The 18,250-nt window shown below is 48.5% G+C and overlaps 1 protein-coding gene across 1 annotated transcript in view; it reads right to left on the bottom strand.

The window, feature by feature from the left end:
• HUNK (hormonally up-regulated Neu-associated kinase) overlaps positions 1 to 18,250 on the bottom strand; it is a 101,823-nt gene that overhangs the window by 50,653 nt on the left and 32,920 nt on the right. Inside the window, exon 2 of the mRNA XM_026513780.3 lies at positions 11,229 to 11,521. Coding sequence (XP_026369565.1) covers positions 11,229 to 11,521 — 293 coding nt within the window. The remainder of the gene's footprint in view (positions 1 to 11,228; positions 11,522 to 18,250) is intronic.

Genomic DNA, 18,250 nt, shown 5'->3' with positions numbered 1-18,250 from the left:
CTTCTCCAAGAGAAGCTAGAAATCTGGATTTTATCCCCATTTTCAATTGTTGGCAACAAATTCACATTCAAAACAGTAACAACCATGCTGCATGGGCCAACCTTGCAGGCAAGACATGGCCTGCAAACTACCAATTTTCGACCTCAGTGGGAAGGGGAAGCTGAGTCTTGAAAGGACAGGAGATTGCCTAGGGAGAGGGTGGGGAGGGGAGGAGGGAGTCGGGGACAAGGAAGGGAGGCACTGGGAAGCACTTCAAGATGGGAAAAAGTCAAGTGCAGAAAAAAGTCCAATGTCTTTCAAAACTGGAAGGTGGCTGGTAGCCTTAGTGCTGGACACTTGGACGAGAAGGTAGGTCTAAGTTGAAACCTGCAGCTAAGGAATATCGATATCCCCCAGTCCACATGCACCCACCAACGGGGGGGGGGGGGGGGCGAGAACTGAATCCTTTCACTTGAATCCAGTTGAAACAATACACAGACTATATAAAAACTATGTCAGCCTTTAAAGGGTATCATGTATGCCCAAATGCAGGGTGACCCCAAATATATGATAATCTCTGCCTCATTTTTCCAATGGGAAGACTGTCCCTCAGTAAAGGGTTTTTGGAAAACACAAATAGGTAATTTTTTAAAATGCAATGGAATTATCAACTATCTACGGAGCTGCACTATCATGTTTAAGAGCACGTACCATCACGTCAACTTTAGAAATATTATTCCCACACCCTCACATTCCATGAAACTCTTCACGGCCCGGACCAGCATAACAGAGATTTCGTGCCGAATTACCAGGGTAGCACGATCTTCAGTTGACCGGATGTTGGTCATACAGCACTTTTTGAATCACTTGCTGGTCATCTTATCACAAGCCATTTAAATAATACGTGCCCATTTAAAATCCCTATAAATTAACCACTCAGTGAATTGTTTTTGGAGTCGTCTCCCAAACCCTCACAATGCTGAGGTCCTATCACTAAAAGTTATTATGAAAGCCATGTAAAACATCCTGGCCTCCCTCTCTATCCATTTCCTCAGGAGATTTCTAGAGCTTCCAAAGTCCTAAGTGAGTCCAGGTGCATGTAGCTTTTCCAGCTAGTACTTTGTTGTTGGGAATGAGACATGTCCTCTTTATGGAGGACAACCAGGACGTGCTCTCGTTTGACCTTATACTCAAGCATATACGGTAATTCCAAAACAACCTGCGTGCGCACCCAGAACAGTGGGCCAGCAATAGCCCAAACTGTGATCCTGTGAAAACTGATTATAAAGCAGCAGTGCTATTTAAATCTCAAGGAAGGCCACAGTTTGTTTCTAGCGAAATTAAACCTCCTTCCCTGGAAAGAATGGAAGCCACACTAAGTCACTGAAGGAGAAATTTGGTTCAGAACATACACTATGGAGAAAAACAATTTAAAGAGGTGAGGTATAAGAAAGCAATTGCCAAGAATTATAAAGCTAAGCTGGATAATTCTGGGACCACAAAAGCCTAGAGAACAACCACAATGATTAGAAGACTGATATAAATGGAAGACTAAAAATAAGAAAAAATGCAAAAGAAAAAAAAAGGCCCACTTTGGAAATGGGGAAAATGTCATAAAACCAGGGGAGGACGTATAAAATGTAATTATTAGGTAAAGTGGAAAAAAAAATGAAATCGGTTTTCATTTTCACCCACCACATCCCACAGTAACCTACCCCAGCCCCCCGGGCAAATGCTCAGAACAAACCTTTTCCAGGGCACTTTTGCCCCTGCATTGCCCTTTTGTCAATGCTTCTAAAAGATTTTGGCAATAACCAATCTAACCGCCTAAAGATTCCATGACTAGTTAAAGGTGAGCTCCATGAGCCTCCGTCTAGGTGAGCGAACCTGACCCACCCAAACGAAAGGAACATTCGACCACTTTTGGCTTCATCTCCTTCTACCTCCTGCCTTGTCTTTTGAAAGATAGCTAGGAGGAGGGGGAGAATATTTTCCTTCTGACTCGTTAGGAAAAAAGGCTTTAACATCATATTTTTAAAAGTACTTTCTGCTTGGGGGGCGCCTGGGTGGCACAGCGGTTAAAGCATTTGCCTTCGGCTCAGGGCGTGATCCCGGCGTTCCAGGATCGAGCCCCACATCAGGCTCCTCCGCTATGAGTCTGCTTCTTCCTTTCCCACTCCCCCTGCTTGTGTTCCCTCTCTCGCTGGCTGTCTCTATCTCTGTCAAATAAATAAATAAAATCTTTAAAAAAAAAAAAAGTACTTTCTGCTTGGGTATTTTACTCGAAAGAGTCAAAAACGTGTGACATAAATGTTCCCAGCAGCTTTATTCATCATTACCAACACCTGGAAGCGCCCAAGCTGTCCAGGAGGTGGATGGAGGGACAAACTGTGGTCCACCCAGACAACGGGATGTTATTCAGCATTCAGAAGAAATGAGCTATCGAGTCATGAAAAGCCAAGGAGGAAGCCAGATGCATGTTTCTGAGTGAAAGAAGGCAGTGTGAAAAGGCTACAGACTGAGCGATTCCAACCATAGATCCTCCGGAAAAAGCAAAACCATGGAGATAGTAACAAGACCCCTGACAGCTTGAAGGAGGAGGAGGAGGAGGAAGAGGTGGGGCATATTTTATTTTTTTATAGGTGGTGAAATTCTTCTTTATGAAACTGACATCATACGTTTGTCAGAATCCGGGGACCTGTACACCACAGAGTGAGCCCTAATGTGAACTCCGGATCTTAGGTAATAATGATGTATCAGTATTGGTTCATCAATTCTAACCAATGTACCGCGCTATTCTAAGATATTAATAGGGAAAACAGTGTGGGGGGGGGGTGGGAAGGCATGTGGGAACTCGACAGTTTCGGCACATTTTTCTGTACCCCTAAAACTGCTCTAAAAAATAAAGTCTGTTAATTCTTAAAAAGTAACTTTTGGATATTTTCCCCTGCCTAGGAGATCAGTCCTAGGACTGTTATGGTTACAATCAAGCGCCTCACCCACGTTGTTCACTGTGGAGGGAGTATCCTTACCCCTGAAATTAATTATGAGTCCCTTTCAGCACGTGGGCCACTCAGACCCTCTGCCCAGCTAATCGACAGTGACCAAAGAGGCCACAAATACTCCAAAGAGACCACAAAACTGAGACACACCTCTCTGAATAATAAAAAGAGGGATGGGGCGCCTGGGTGGCTCAGTCGTTAAGCATCTGCCTTCTCTGCCTTCGGCTCAGGGGTGATCCCAGGGTCCTGGGATGGAGCCATGCATCGGGCTCCCTGCTCAGCGGGAAGCCTGCTTCTCCCTCTCCCACTCCCCCTCCTTGTGTTCCCTCTCTCGATGGCTGTCTCTCTCTCTCTGTCAAATAAATAAATAAAATCTTAAAAAAAAAATAAAAAATAAGTAAAAGAGGGATGAATTTATTCATAAGGTTTTAGTGTTAGCGTATTACATTGTATCTTTAAAAGAAAATACTGGTAGGCCTCTGTTATCCAGAAAACCTCCCCGTGGTCTATGTGAAAAGCACGGTGCTCACACGAGCTCCACCCCCGAGAGCAAAATACTTGGCTCTGGTAAGTGTCAGATTTGCCATAGGGGAAGGAAGGTTCTGGACAGCTGACTGGTTTGCACTTGATGATGGAGGCAACGCTCAATTTCATAGTAATGCTCCTTGATCAGATTAATCACTTTACGGAGGGGAGAGAGAAGTAGGAGGCTCTTCCCACGGTCCTGAAGTGAGAGGAGTTTCTCCTTGGACAGGCAAACTGGAAGTTCAGAGTAAACTTAAAACTCAGAAAAGAAAAAAAAAAGGGAGGGAAGGAAAGAAAAAGGCTCCTGGATGGGGGAAACAGCTTTTTCCTTGGCCAAAAGAGCTTCAAAGAGGAGTCAGGACAAGCAAGAGAGGGGATGGGGTGTGCCCTAATATAAGGGGGCACCAGAGGACAATGTTGGGGTGGGGGGTGCATGTGTCTTGGGAATTTACTAAAGGAAATCACTATGTGTCTTGGGAACAAAGGAGGGAGTCCAGCCCAGAAAAGCCCTCCCGGGCTGGCTGCAGGCAGACCCTTCTCTGGCAACTGGGCAGTTCTGGGAGAAATGCCCGAGGGTCTCTCATCACAGCTCTGCAGACCTGACCTTGGGTCTCCGGGTATATCGTGCTTCAAGAAGGGGGAGAGTGGGAGAGGCTGGTGGCTGTTTCCCCAGAGACTGAGAGGGCCCAGGGGGAGAGCCCTAATCACCAGCCCTTTGTTCTAGTTTATTTCAAAAGAGCAAGCTCCAACAGGACTAACAATTAAGGGTTCACCCACAGGCTACCAAGCACACCCCCCACGCTCCCCCTGCACCTACACATTCACCCACACTCTCCTTGCGTTTCTTGAACGATGTAATCTCTCAGGTTTGGAGGCTAGCCACCAAGAACTCCAGTCACAGCCCTCCCAGACAGAGGGGTGTGTGTCGGGGAGGACCCCGTTGCCATAACAAACATACAGGGCCCTGGTGCTCAGTGGGTGAGGGGAGGGGAAGCAGCTCTGGGCCCCTTCAGAGCAGAGGCAGCCAGGAGCAGTACTGGGGAGGTGTGGAGCAGAAGTGTGTGTGTGCGAGCGTGCGTGTGCACGTGTGCAAGAGTGTGTGCTTGCATGTGTGTCGTGCATGCATGTGCGTACGTGGGTGTGCATGCATGTGTGTATATGGATGGGTGTGGGTGTGCGCATATGCACGTGCGCATGTGTGTGCATGCATGTGTATGTGCGCGGGCGTGTGTGAGTGCATGAGTGTGTGTGTGCATGTGTGTAGGTGGGTAGGCGCGTGTCAGTGTGCATGAGTGCATGTGTGCATGAGTGCATGTGTGCGTGTAGGTGGGTAGGCGCATGTCAGTGTGCATGAGTGCATGTGTGCATGCGTGCGTGTGTGCGTGTAGGTGGGTAGGCGCGTGTCAGTGTGCATGAGTGCATGTGTGCATGCGTGCGTGTGTGCGTGTAGGTGGGTAGGCGCGTGTCAGTGTGCATGAGTGCATGTGTGCATGCGTGCATGTGTGCGTGTAGGTGGGTAGGCGCATGTCAGTGTGCATGAGTGCATGTGTGCATGCGTGCGTGTGTGCGTGTAGGTGGGTAGGTGCATGTGAGTGTGCATGAGTGCATGCATGCACGTGTGCACGTGTGTATGTGGGTAGGTGCATGTGAGTGTGCATGAGTGCATGCATGCACGTGTGCACGTGTGTATGTGGGTAAGTGCATGTCAGTGTGCATGAGTGCATGCATGCACGTGTGCATGTGTGTATGTGGGTAGGCGCATGTGAGTGTGCATGAGTGCATGCATGCACGTGTGCATGTGTGTATGTGGGTAGGCACGTGTGAATGTGCATGAGTGCATGCATGCATGTGTGCGTGTGCATGCATAACCACATGAGCATGCACACACACCCAGAACACTGGAATGGGACTGAAGGAAGAGGCTGTCCCCGGCCTCCCCAGGCCCTGCCCAGTCCCGCAGGGAAGATCAAAGGTCGGGCCCTAACAAACCTCAGGCCTAGATGGAGGGACCCTGGAGTGGGTGCCACTAGGGTGGAGATGGAAGATGGGAGTGAAGAACTGAGCGCCAAGACGCCGCCAGGGTTCAAGGCCATGGAGAGCAGGTGGTGTGAGCCGCGAAGGATCGGGGAAGACTGGGGGCAGAGGCGCTGAGCACAGTCTCGAGGCAAGACCCGGTGGCCAGGGACAAGGCTCTTTGACCCACCGGCCTGTGGCCCTAGGCAAGTCATTTAAACATCGAGTGCCTGATTCTGGACTGAAAAACCGCGTCCCCAGAGTGGCTGCCTGGCAGGTCCTGAGCAGAAGGAAGTAGGAAAATGTGCCCAAGTGTTTGGTGGCCACTCGGAGGCCAACCGGGCGGCTAACCAAGGCTAGCAGAACAGAGGTGAGAGGCTGGAGCTGAGGATAATAAAGGAGCTAAGACTAGGGCACTGGAGAGCCCAGGAAGGACTTGAAAGGGTGATTAATTGGGTGATAAGCAAACAGCATTGGGGGCCATTAGCCCTCAAATGAAAGGTCAGGGAGCAGGAGCCCAGGGGGTGGCCAGAGCAAACTCAGACAGGATTATGTCTGGAGGAGAAATTTGTGCCTGTGGAGACGGATTTCAGCAATAAGCTAAGAATAAAGTGTCCAAGAAAAGCACATAACTCCCCAAGGCCATCAGCATTTTGCAGGAAGCAAGAGGGTTTTTTTGGGTTAGGTTTATCTTCAAAAGCACTGTATTAAAAGCAAATGATTTTTTAATCACTGATTTACTTACAATATGGGCATTCTGATAAAACACAAGAGTAATTTCTTAAGCACGTACCTGACTCATTTATTCAAAATGAAACCTTTTATTGAATTCCTACGGTGCTCCAGAAATGAACTGTTTATAAAAAAATGAAAGAGCTGTTCAGTCATGAAAAAGATGCCACTCTACAGATTGTGACCTGAAAAATAAACAAATTGGTACTAAGTCAATGAAGAAAGTCCCTTGAAATTCCAGGGACAGGATGGAATATTCCAGAATGAACACGGAGCTGGCTACCAGAAAGCTTCCATCCCAGGGCCAACTCTGACACTAGCTCTGCTCATTCAACTTCCCCTTCATGCATTCACCAAAGTCCGCTGTGTGCCTCCTGAGCTCAACGCTGAGCTCACTTGTGGCCTGTGCAGAAAACAGATCTCAAACGAAGTCAGTTATCGTTCAGAAAGTGTTTGGAAAGCAAAGTAGAAATGCTGTGTGAGTCTATGACCAGGCGGGCCTAGCCTGGAGAGCTGCCTGGAGGAGGTGAGCTTAAAGCAAAGACCTGAAGGCTGAGTGGGATGCGTGTCAGCGCACAAAATCCGAGAGGCCTTGAGCACATAGAATGCTGAGCTTCGGTTTTCCACGCACAGAATGAACGAGGGGGGCTCAGGACTAACGAGAACAAACATGTGCTCAGTCCTTACCGTCTCCGTTGTGACACTTCACACAAATTGACTCATTCAATCCTCCGAACAGCCACGTGAAGTGGAGAATCCATTATCCCTATTGTGTAGGGAGGCACGAAAGCCTGAGTGATTTGCCCGATGCACCTTTTAAGTGGCAGAGCCAGCATGTGGGTGCGGGCGGTCTAGCTTCCAAATCAACACCGCTGACCGAGGGACTTCCCCACTCCAAGCCGCTGCGTAAAGCTTTGTGAAATCTCGTATTTCCAATCCTATTTTCTAAACCCAACTGAAACACACGACCTTTGATACAGATCACCGGCGCCTCCAGATAGGCGCTCCCTCTCTCAGCAGAAGGCCCTCGGATCCCAAACAGTTCCTGACCGCACGCAGACGCTACCCCCTTCTTACCCGCCTTCCCCTCCCTCTGCTCTCCAAGAAAACCTAAAAGTTACAAGAACATGAGACCCTACCAGCGCTCCTTGTCAGGCCCAAGAGAACAAAGAAGCGTCCCTTCTTTTCCACTGCATTCCTCTTGAGCACAGAGGCCCGTTTCCCAATATTGATGAATGAGTAGGGTCATGGCCTCGGGAGCGGCAGCGCTGACGTGCGTCCAAACACAGGCTCGCACTCCCTTTGATCATGTGTCTGTCTGTCCTGGTCCCGCGGGGCCCCACGGCTTGTCTCTTCCTGCTTGGGGATGGTGGTATTGTGTTACCCTGTTATGTTTTGTCTGTACAGTTTGATTGGACTTCGTTATTTTGAATGAACAGATGAATCTCAAATTAGCCTCTCCATATAATCACACTTTTCATTGACTGATGTTAAGAGTCCACGCTCCGTGACAACGGGCAAATCGTCAGGTTTTGGCATCGTGCTCGGTGAGCACGTTTGAGAGAAAGAAAAAAAAAAAACCCACAAAACTCCTATCTTAGACGTGGAGTATCTCAGGCAATCCTAACAGGGGCTCATGAAGAAACGAGACCGTGCTCTACTTTGTAAAGGTCAGCCACGGTCCTGTTACAGCAGACGACACAACGGTACGCGCAGGTCCAGTTTCAAATGAATTTCTCTGCCAGCTTGGGGAATCTGCTAGATAGAACTTGGCCTTCTTTTTTTCTTTTTCCCTTTACAGTATTTACGTGACTTTCTGAGATTTGTTTCTTTAAATGATATTTCAGTAGTTCGGAGTAGACGATTAAATATTTAGATTTTGTATCACCGGAAACGAGGGCTTTGCCAAGCATTAAGCTGATGAGAGCACAGGATGTAGCACCAGCCTATTCTGGAACTTCACATTCAGAGCATCCTCGGACACACAGCACCGAAAGCCCTTTAAGTCACTGTCTATGCACAGCCACCAAAATTCATCCTAAATCCTTTTGGATGGTCCAATCTATGTGCTCAGAAATCATCCCACCAGCGACTCCAGGCCGCCCCTGAAATACTCTACTCTTACTCATTTGCAAAATCGAACTTCAAAATCATTACGAAATTCATTCCCTCTCTGCAGTATATGGGAGAGAAACTTCCACCATGGAGAGGGGCTACAGTAAAGGGTAGACCAGCGGTAAGCTGGGCCAAATATGCTAAAAACTGATGGTATAGAATCTGGAAAAGACAAGACATTCAGCTAAAGTCACCCGTGAGTCTCTTCCGAACCAACATTCTCATGTGATGTCTCCAACACTTAACCCCCGACGTCTGCGCGCGCCGGGCCCTCACTAACATGATTTCTAGAGAGAAACACGAAGCACTCCTCCGAAACCACAACCAGGCTTCCAGGCTTCCCCAACTTGAAGAGATCTGAGCCTCTGCCATTCTGGCCTGACGAATCTCTTTCCAAAAGGAGAGGAATCAGAGAAGAAAAGCGCACCGTCTTTGCTATCAAAACATGATTAAATTCATTCCTTTGACATTCTGACAGTAATTGCGCTGAGAGGCATTGGAATTTGTTAAAATTACTTTAAAAGGGTTGTTGAGAATTTCCTGCAGGAGAGGCCGGGGAGCCATGCACAGCCCTCCACCACTTTCCCCTGCTGTCCTCGGAGGCCTGCGACGCTGGGCGCTCCCCTGGTGTCCGACAGCACGAAGCCCTCGTCATAACACCCCGGGTCCCGCAGAAAGCTCTGCCCCCTGTCACCAGCGGAGTCCCTTACCCCGGCTGATTCATTCCCGGCGATATGTCATCACCGTAAACAAAGACAGACCAGGCACACTCACCGCCGTCGTGCTCCTAGTCGTGGCACAGCCGGGACACGGCAGGCTTCACAGGGGTATTGTGGGAAAGAGCCAAAAATAGTGTTATTCACTCAAAATTTCTGAATGTTCCCTTCCTTGCTGATCTAAACTCAAAGAGTTCTAATGAATCGTGATTTCGTGACGACACGGGTGACTAAAAATATGTTCACGAAGAGACTCTCACCTCAGTGAGCAAACGATCTCCCTGCAGGGTCCCTTGGCAGGGCTGGCCCCGGAGTGGCCCCGAGCCAGGGGACCTCCCCCGCGGTGTCCCTAGGTGTAGGCACAGTGGGGCAGAGCCTCGAATCCCATGAGGAGGGCAAGGCCCTCTTCACCTGGAAAGCCTACGGGTTCTGCTAACGAAAGGCCTAGAACTGCCTTCTTCACTGATCGGAACATGAGCGGCTTTCAAACACATGACACGCACCATGAGAAGCCGAATTTTTAAAAATATGGTTCTGGTCCAAAGGTCAAACACAGAGCTGCCATATGACCTATAGGAGTTCCACTCCCAAAGGCAGAATTCTGCAAAAGCAGTGAAAACACAGGCTCACACTATGAGCTGTATACGAAGGTTCACAGCAGCACCGTTCATAGCAGCCAGAGTGTGAGCAGCCCAAAGGTCCACCAGCTGAGGAATGGACAAGCACGTGGTCTCTCCCTACAACGGACTAGTACTCAGCCCTAAAGGGAGTGAAGGACTGTAGACGCACACCAGGGATGAGTCTCGAAAACATGCCACTACATAAAAGAAGCCAATCCTAAAAGACCCCATACTGTTTGTTTCCTTTTATACGGAATGTCCAAAACAGGCAAATCCACAGACAGAAAGCAGACCAGCGGCTGCCAGGGCTGGGAGGAGTAGGGGAATGGAGAGTGACTGCTGATCGGTACAGGGCTTCTTTTTTGGAGAGAGGAAAATATTCTATAATTAGATAGTGGTAAGAGTTGCACAACTCTGTCAATATGTTAAAACGGCTGGACTGTACACTTTAAAATGCTGAATTTCATGGTATGTGAATTGTACTCAATACCAAAAATATTAAACATACGTGTGCGTGTATACACACACACACACACACACACACGCAAGCACACACATTTCATGACTTGACCTTGCTTTTTAAAATGATAATCAACGAAACATGACCCCTAATTTTTCTCAACAACCCAGAGTAATTATTGATCCTAATTTCAAGGAGGAAGAACTATATGCATTTATTGGTGAAGTCCACATTTCCCTGGGAGGAAAAAAGGGCCACTTTTTAAATATTTTTCTTTTTTTTCCCCATTTTCTTTTGATACAGAACTAAAAATGGTAATGTTGCCAAGAATGCTATTTCCATTCCCTTCTCCTCATGGAGCTCCTCCTCAGGAGGGAACAGACTGTTCAAGAAAAAGTCTGATTTTCATAAGCATTTGCAAGGTGAGCCTGGCTTGTGGGAAACACCCCTCCTTTGCAAGAACAAGTTCATAATTTCAATGGTGATTCAATTCAGTTGAATAAAATAGCTACACAGCAACAACCACACGTAAAGCAAATGCAATGAGAGCCCCATCCCTAACGCTAGCTGAAAAACAACCTCATGCCATCTTAACATTGATTCTTCTTTCAGGCTCCTGAGCAACTGGTCTCATCATACTTTACAAATAAAAAGAGCAGCCAACACTCAACATGGCCCTTATTACGTACCAAGCCCAGTTCCGAGCACTTTCATATATTCACTCATGGCATTCTATCTATGAACCCTTACACCTACCACAAGATAAGTATCATTACTATTCCCATTTTACAGAAGAAGACACTGAGGTTCAGAGTGGCTCAGTAACTTGCCCGGGGTCACACAACTGTGAAAGGGTAGAGCCAGGATGCAAAGCCAGGCAGCCTGGCTTCTGATGTCACTCTCTTCACCCCCCGAGGGCATGAACCCAGCTCCCAAAATAATTCCGTGACCCATGCAGAGGAACCGTAAAGCCCGCTGCCACCATTCAGCCGTGCACGGAGCACACGGAAGCGCCGGCCGGCCATTCGGCGCAGAGTCGGTGATCATCGCGGGGCACGGCCCTTACCTGTGCACCACCCCAGCCCGGTGCAGGTGCTCCACGGCCGAGATGAGCTGCCGGATGTATCTGCGGGCTTCGGGCTCCTCCAGCCGCTTCTTCTCATAGATCTTGTGCATCAGGTTGCCCCCGGGACACAGCTCCATGACCAGGTAATAGCTGTTCTCCGTCTCCAAGATGTCAAGGAGCTGGGTGATGTTGGGGTGGCGGATCATTTGCTGAATCTGCCCCTCTCGCCGCAGGTTCTTGGTGACGTAAGTGTCCTTTTTGGCTCTCTTCTTGTCAATGACTTTTATGGCCACCTGAGGAGACACCGAGAACGTGGCTGTGGTCAGACACTGCAAGCAAAGGCTACCCCCTCACCACGTACAAGAACCCAGGAGAAGAAAAACGTAACGTCAGGAACCAGATCCAATTATTAAGGGAGAGAGTGAAATTAGGCAGACTTGAATGGTCATCTGCAAGGCGCCGTGAAGAGTCAGTGTCGAACTTGGTTGTCCGCGGCCAGAAATGCTGGGTTCTACTCCAGCCAGGGGCCTCTCCTGGCTCCTTCTCGGCCGAGCCACCATCTGTCCCGGGGCTGGGTTTCCCGCAGCCTCCACTTCTGAAAGAGCTAAATCTGCCCCCATCTTCAGCTCTAGGGTGTGGCGGGGGACCTGGGGGACACAATGCCCTCTCCTTCCTCCTGCCCTTTCCTGCCCTGCGCCAGGCCCTCTGGCTTCGCGTTCTCCTCTTTCCCTCGGTGAGCTATGGCGCGGGTTCGCTCTTGGCCCTACCTTAGGATCCCGGCGGCTGCTGCCCCAGGGCTGTACCCCAGCTACCCACAGGACACCCCCCCTGGGTCACTGCCCCCCCAATTAACATGTCACACGCACAGACCCTCCAGCCTTGCAGAAAGGCAGGGAAAGAGGGAAGGGAGGGAAGACTGTCTTTTCCAGCCAAATCTGCACCCCTCCCTTCGGTGGCGTTCACCTCCTGGCTCACTGGGCCCTAAAACACACCACCGTTTTTGCGCTTTATGACCTCGCTCCTCTTACTGTGAGATCAGCCGCCGACATCATGTGGATTCCTTGTGCTGATGCCTCCTCACGCTTCCTTCCTCTCTGTTTCCACGCCACCGGTCGGTTTATTTAGGGCTATGCCTCCAGCGTGCAGATGCACGGTCCCTGGGACTTGAACAACCCAAGGGACATTCTCCTGGAAGGCTACTGAGCAGGGTGCGGAGCCCAAAGAGTGGTTCTTCCACTTCTACTTAGCTCCTTTTGTGTGATTATATAACTTCCATAATATACTCAATATATTAGTACAGAGTTATGCTATAGATCAAAAATAAATGATTGGTAGATGACTGATAGATGACATTTGCAGTGAGGAGCTCACACGTTACTTTCCTGACATAGGCTTGTGATTAAAACATAATTAAGTCTTGGGGGCACCTGGGTGGCTCAGTCGGTTAAGCGTCTGCCTTTGGCTCAGGTCATGATCTCAGGATCTCGGGATCCTGGAATCGAGTCCCGCATCGGGCTCCCTGCTCAGTGGGGAGTCTACTTTTCCCTCTGCCCCTCCCCCCTGCCTGTGCTCTCTTTCTCTCTCTCTCTCTCACTCTCGCTCTCTTTCACATAAATAAATAAAATCTTTTAAGATAATAATAAAGTCTGGCCACCACTAGCCTGGACAATGACGTCAATGTCCTACCTCTTTTCCCTGGTGCTTGTCCCGACTCCCCTTGAAGTCACTCTATGCTCTGCCTCGAAATCTGTGGGTCTGGAACTCTGATTTCTTGCTTAAAGCTATTCAGGACTCACTGCTGCCTACAAGACAAGGTCCACACTGTCTGGCCCAGCTCTCAAGCTCCTGCCCCGGGGGCCGGTCTCCTCTCTCTCCTGAATACATGCCGGGTTACCCTCCAAGCTTGTGTTCATGCCACCCTCTCCCCCAATCCAAACATCCCAGTCCTTGAGCCACTAACTCAGGTCCCACCTCCCTGCCAGCGGGTGCTTTCACTCCTCTTCCCTAGAGCCCACGACAGCCATCAGCTGTGGTCCCACTGAAAGCACTCATCCCTTGAAGCAGGGACCACGCCCCTCTTCAACACCCAAAGCTCTGCATAAACTGTAAGGGACCAAAGGTCACTACCTGAGCAAATCATTGAACCTTTTTATTTTTAACCATTGAAGCCAAAATAGCTGTAAATAGCTTAATTTATTATCTCTTCTGGAGAGCAGTCTCATATATTTTTTAAAAAATTTTAAATTGACATATAACGGTACAGTAGTTTTAGGGACTGGAGACTTGTAGGTCCTACAAATGGATTACCACAATAAATTTAGTTAACATCCATCACTACCCATAGTTACAACTTGCGTGCGTGTGTGACACGAACTTCTAAGATGTTCCGTCTCAGCAACTTTCAAATATACAAGACGGTATTGTTAACCACAGTCATCACGCCTTATGTCATAACACTAGGACTTCCGGTCTCGTAACTGGAAAAGCTTGTGCCTTTTGAACCCTTTCACCCATTTTAATGGGGGATTTTCAGGTCCTTATTCCAAAGATACCACTGAGAGGGGACAATCAGCCAAGGGACCAGAAAAGCTGGGGGTCTGCTGTAGCCCAGGTCAGCCTGAGGCCAATGGTGTCCCCCCACAGAAGTTAAAGTTACACTTTGGCTGTAGTTTGGCCCCAACAAGGTCAGGAAATGCTAGACTAAAAGCTTTAAAAACTGTACTCATTCAGGACCAAAAAAAAGAAAAAAAAAGAAAAAAAATATATATACATATCTACAGACACACATGCACACGTCTACACACGCACACACACAGACACCCATACCCACATATACACACATATCGGGGTGTGTGCGTGCATGTACCCGTATGTATACATCCATTGTCTCGTGGGGGTGGAGAGAGAGGGATGCTGAAAACTACCATTAGATTCTGTCTCTGCTTGAGTCTGTGTTGCAATGGTTTAAAAATTACACCCTCTGGCAAGGAAATTCTTAAAAGTCCTATGAACAAACAATAGTCTGAAAGCCCGGCAGTAATATGATCAGCCTTTTTCAACAGAGCACACAATAATTATTAGGATAATTTATTTAGCTCTTCAATTGCCTGTCGTAGGTTATATAACGGCCACCCAAAGACTTTCAGTCTTACTCCCTGGAACGGGTGAACGTGGCCTTATTCGGAAAAAGGGAAGAATCTGGAGATGAGATTAACCGGGACCATCTGAGTGGGCCCTGAATGTCAGCTCAAGTGTCTTTATGAAATAGAGGCCGGGGAGCGGGGGGATTTCGCACAAATACACAGAGGAGCAGGCTGTGGGAAGGAGGAGAGAGACGGCGGCGATGGCCCACAAGCCACGGCGCGCCGTGGCCACCAGAGCCATCGGAGGGAGCACGGCCCTGCCAACACCCTGATTTGGGTCCAATGACATTGATTTTGGACTTCTGGCCCCCAGACCTGCGAGAGAATACATTTCTGTTGCTTTAAGCCACCAAGTGCGTGGGACTCTGTCACGCAGCCCTGGGAAACTCGCGCACCAGCTGTGCCCCCCTGTCATTGGGTACCTTGGTTCCCACGTTCTACTGGTTCTGAGAGCCCCCCCCGTGAAGACCCCAAGCCCCCAAGTCACCCCATTAACCCCCTCTCCATGTTCACGCACCACCCCGTCCCCCCACTTTTAATTCACCCCCGACACTTATCACCTCTGCCTTGATAATACTGAAAATGGAATGCCGTTCTTGATTACATCAGCATCATCTGTAACAACTGAAGTGGGAAACACTGAGCAGGAAATTAAGAAAAAGGCAGTCAGTGATCAGCAAAGGGAGGCATCTAATTTAATTTGACAGTAATCAGAGATTTGCAGGCAGAATAGATCTAACACTGATTCTAGCAGGTTGAAGCGCGACATGCTGATGGGGCTCTAGCTGAAAAGAGAAACTGCTTGAGTCAGGAGAGTTTTACAAAGTAAGAATTAAATGGGTGCAGACTCGCTGAAGACCAGGGCAAGGACCCAACTGGAAACGTGTGTTTGGGGAGGGTGGGTGGGGGGTGTGGAGGGAGGACGGAAGCCTCGCTGTCATCCTGAGCCCATCAAGAGAACCAATTTTGCTGTGGAAGGTGAATCCGACGACTCCAGCTCTTCAACAGACTCAAGTTGCAAAGTCTCCCGAAATCTTACAAAAGGAATCCGTTTTCAAAGGTTGCCCCCATGGTCCCAAGACGAGTCACCGAGTCTTGACGTGGTGGTGGAAAATTAGCAGCAAGAGAGTAATACGGCTCCGGAGGACCACAGATGAAACAGATTATTCACCAACTTCTCTCGTCAAGTAAGAAACTGCATTTCTCACAACCTGGTCACTCCTACCTCTCCACCCGACCCTGCTCCCACCAAAAAAAAAAAAAAAAAAAAAGTCTACAGATGATGGATAAGATCAGCAAATTTAAATAGCTAAGCTCCTAAGAAAGGAAAGGAAATCCCCCCCAAGGCCAAAATAATGAGTATATCTAAGATAACTGGGTGGCAGCTATGGTGTGGGGAATACAAGATACAGGAGAGGGGTGCCTGGCTCAGGTCCCGATCACAGGGTTGTGAGATCGAGCGCAGAGTCAGGCTCCGCGCAGCACGGGGTCTGCTTGAGATTCTCTCTCCCTCTCCCTCTGCCCTTCCGCTCATGTTCTCTCTCTCTAAAATAAATAAATAAGTATTTAGGGGGGGAAAAAGATGCAGGAGAGAAGGGGTAACTGCAGGTAAGAAGATTCTGAGAATGGAAAGGAAAAAGTGGAGGGGTCTGCTCCCCATGGAAGAGGAGGAGCAACACAGGAAAGGGGGAGGAGCTCAGGCGCCGGGACCCCAATCCCACAGAGAAAGACGAGTTGCAGAAAAGAAGTCCTGTTTCATGGCCTGTATGAGGAGGGAAAATTCCAACGCTGAATTGTCCTCACAATGAGGGATGCACAAAATCATCTGACCCCAACACGGCACACACGCGTACCTAAGATAATGTGCATGAAGCACTGAGTACGATGTGGGGCACGCAGTGAGTGCTCCTTAAATTGATGCTCTTACTATCATTACCATGTTACCTTCACTGAAGCACTACAGAGAGGGTGAAAAAGCACTCCAGCTTAGTTCAGCTAAGAAAAAAAAAGGTGCATTTCCTTCCCCAGCAGATTAAAAAAGAAACCTGGACCACGTATCGGCGTCCTGAACTCTCTGGAATAGAGTTGCTTTTAAATCCCAAGGCAGTGGTTTAATATCAGCCTAGTCTCTCATCTTTTTTAAATATTGACTTAGTTGAGACTGTCTACATAGGATCAGAGTTAACAGGATTTAAAATTCATCCCTTCATCCTCGATCACCCTCCACTGCCTTTAAAATTCATTACTCTCAAACACATCGAGAATTGTAGATGTGTCCAATCTCTAAAATGGAAAGACAGATGCAAAATGGGTCTTCCATATGACTAAGAAAAAGAATGCTGACCTAAGACCGACTCTTTAATATCACAAAAACATAAACGTATGTTTCACCCTTTCTACAACGTGTGCTATGTTTTTGAAAGTTCAGAGTCTTTCTTTAATCAAAGTGCTTTTATACCATGTTTTAAATAATCAGAAGGCACAGGGAGTAAGAGGCCATGACCAACTGAATTTTCTTTTTACATGGAAATTAGCCAAAAAAGGAGCGTTCTTCCAGAATGCTTTGGTTTCTTTTCTTTCTTTTTTTTTAAAGACTTACTTGAGAGAGTGCGCACACTCGAGTACACACGCACGTGAGCAGGGGGGAGGGGCAGAAGGAGGGAGAGGGAGAGAATCTTCAAGCAGACTCCCTGCTGAGCACAGAGCCCTACCTGGGGCTCGATCCCAGGCCTCTGAGATCATGACCTCAGCCAAAACCAAGAGTTGGGCACTTAACGGACTGAGCCACTCAGGTGCCCCCAGAATGCTTTGGTTTCTTAATGAATAATGTATGTTAAACTCAAATGACTCTTTTCTTCTTCAGCAAACATTTACTAAGCACCTAAAATACACCTAATACCGTTCCACATGCCAAACGTACACTATGGAAGAGACATGGATCTTCAGGCTCTCTCATGGGGAGAACGGATTCTTTGTCGTGGTTCAAGATTACCATCTGTTACGGACTAAAGTATGTCCTCCTGCCACAAAATTTGTATGTTGAAGCCCAACCCCCAAGGTGACTGTATTTGGAGAAAAGGGCCTTTAGGAGGTAATTAAGATTAAATGAGATGATAAGGGTGGGGCCCTAATCTGATAGAACGGTGTCCGTATGAAAGGAGGAAGGGACACCACAGATGTCTCTGTCTCTCTGTGTACACATAGAGGAAAGGTCATGCGAGGACACGGCAAGAGGCCGGCCATCTACAAAGAAGGAAGGAGGCCTCACCAGAAACCAACCCTACTGACACCTTGATCTTGGACGTCCAGCCCCCAGAACTCTAAGAAAATAGTGTCTGCTGCTCACACCCCCAGTCTGTGGTCTGTGGTTATGGCCGCCCAAGCGGACCAAGAGATCATCCAAGCATCCTATAATTCTATGGGATTCCCTTATCCTGCAGAAGAATGAAAATGTAAGTAAGAGCCAAGGGCTCATGTCCCTTCACTGAGGGCTGGGGCCAGACCTGTTCCTTTCCTGATCTCACCTGCTTTCCACACTCTGGCGGACGACAGGATGCCACAGCATGGTAGCTGGGCCTGTGGGCTCCAAGGCCCAGAGCCTCGACTACAGAACCTATTTCTGCCACTGCTAGCCTGGACCTCTCTAAGCCTTAGATTCTTTACTTTAAAAAAAAAATGCAGGGAAGGAAAATAGTGCATACCTCATAGGGATGCTGGAGAAGTGAAGGAGGCCACCCAGAAAGGCTGTTCAGCACCGGGAGCATTCATGGAAGCCCTCCATGAATGTTCACTGCTGGGAGCTGCACGTCTGGTGCAAGAGGAGTCCACACAGAGCCAGGAAGCCCGCCCCAAGGCTCTCACCGCTCCCTGACGTCCTCA

This window comes from Ursus arctos, unplaced genomic scaffold, assembly GCF_023065955.2.
Source record: "Ursus arctos isolate Adak ecotype North America unplaced genomic scaffold, UrsArc2.0 scaffold_4, whole genome shotgun sequence".
Classification (NCBI taxonomy): domain Eukaryota; kingdom Metazoa; phylum Chordata; class Mammalia; order Carnivora; family Ursidae; genus Ursus; species Ursus arctos.
This window is presented reverse-complemented; position numbering and strand designations above follow the sequence as displayed.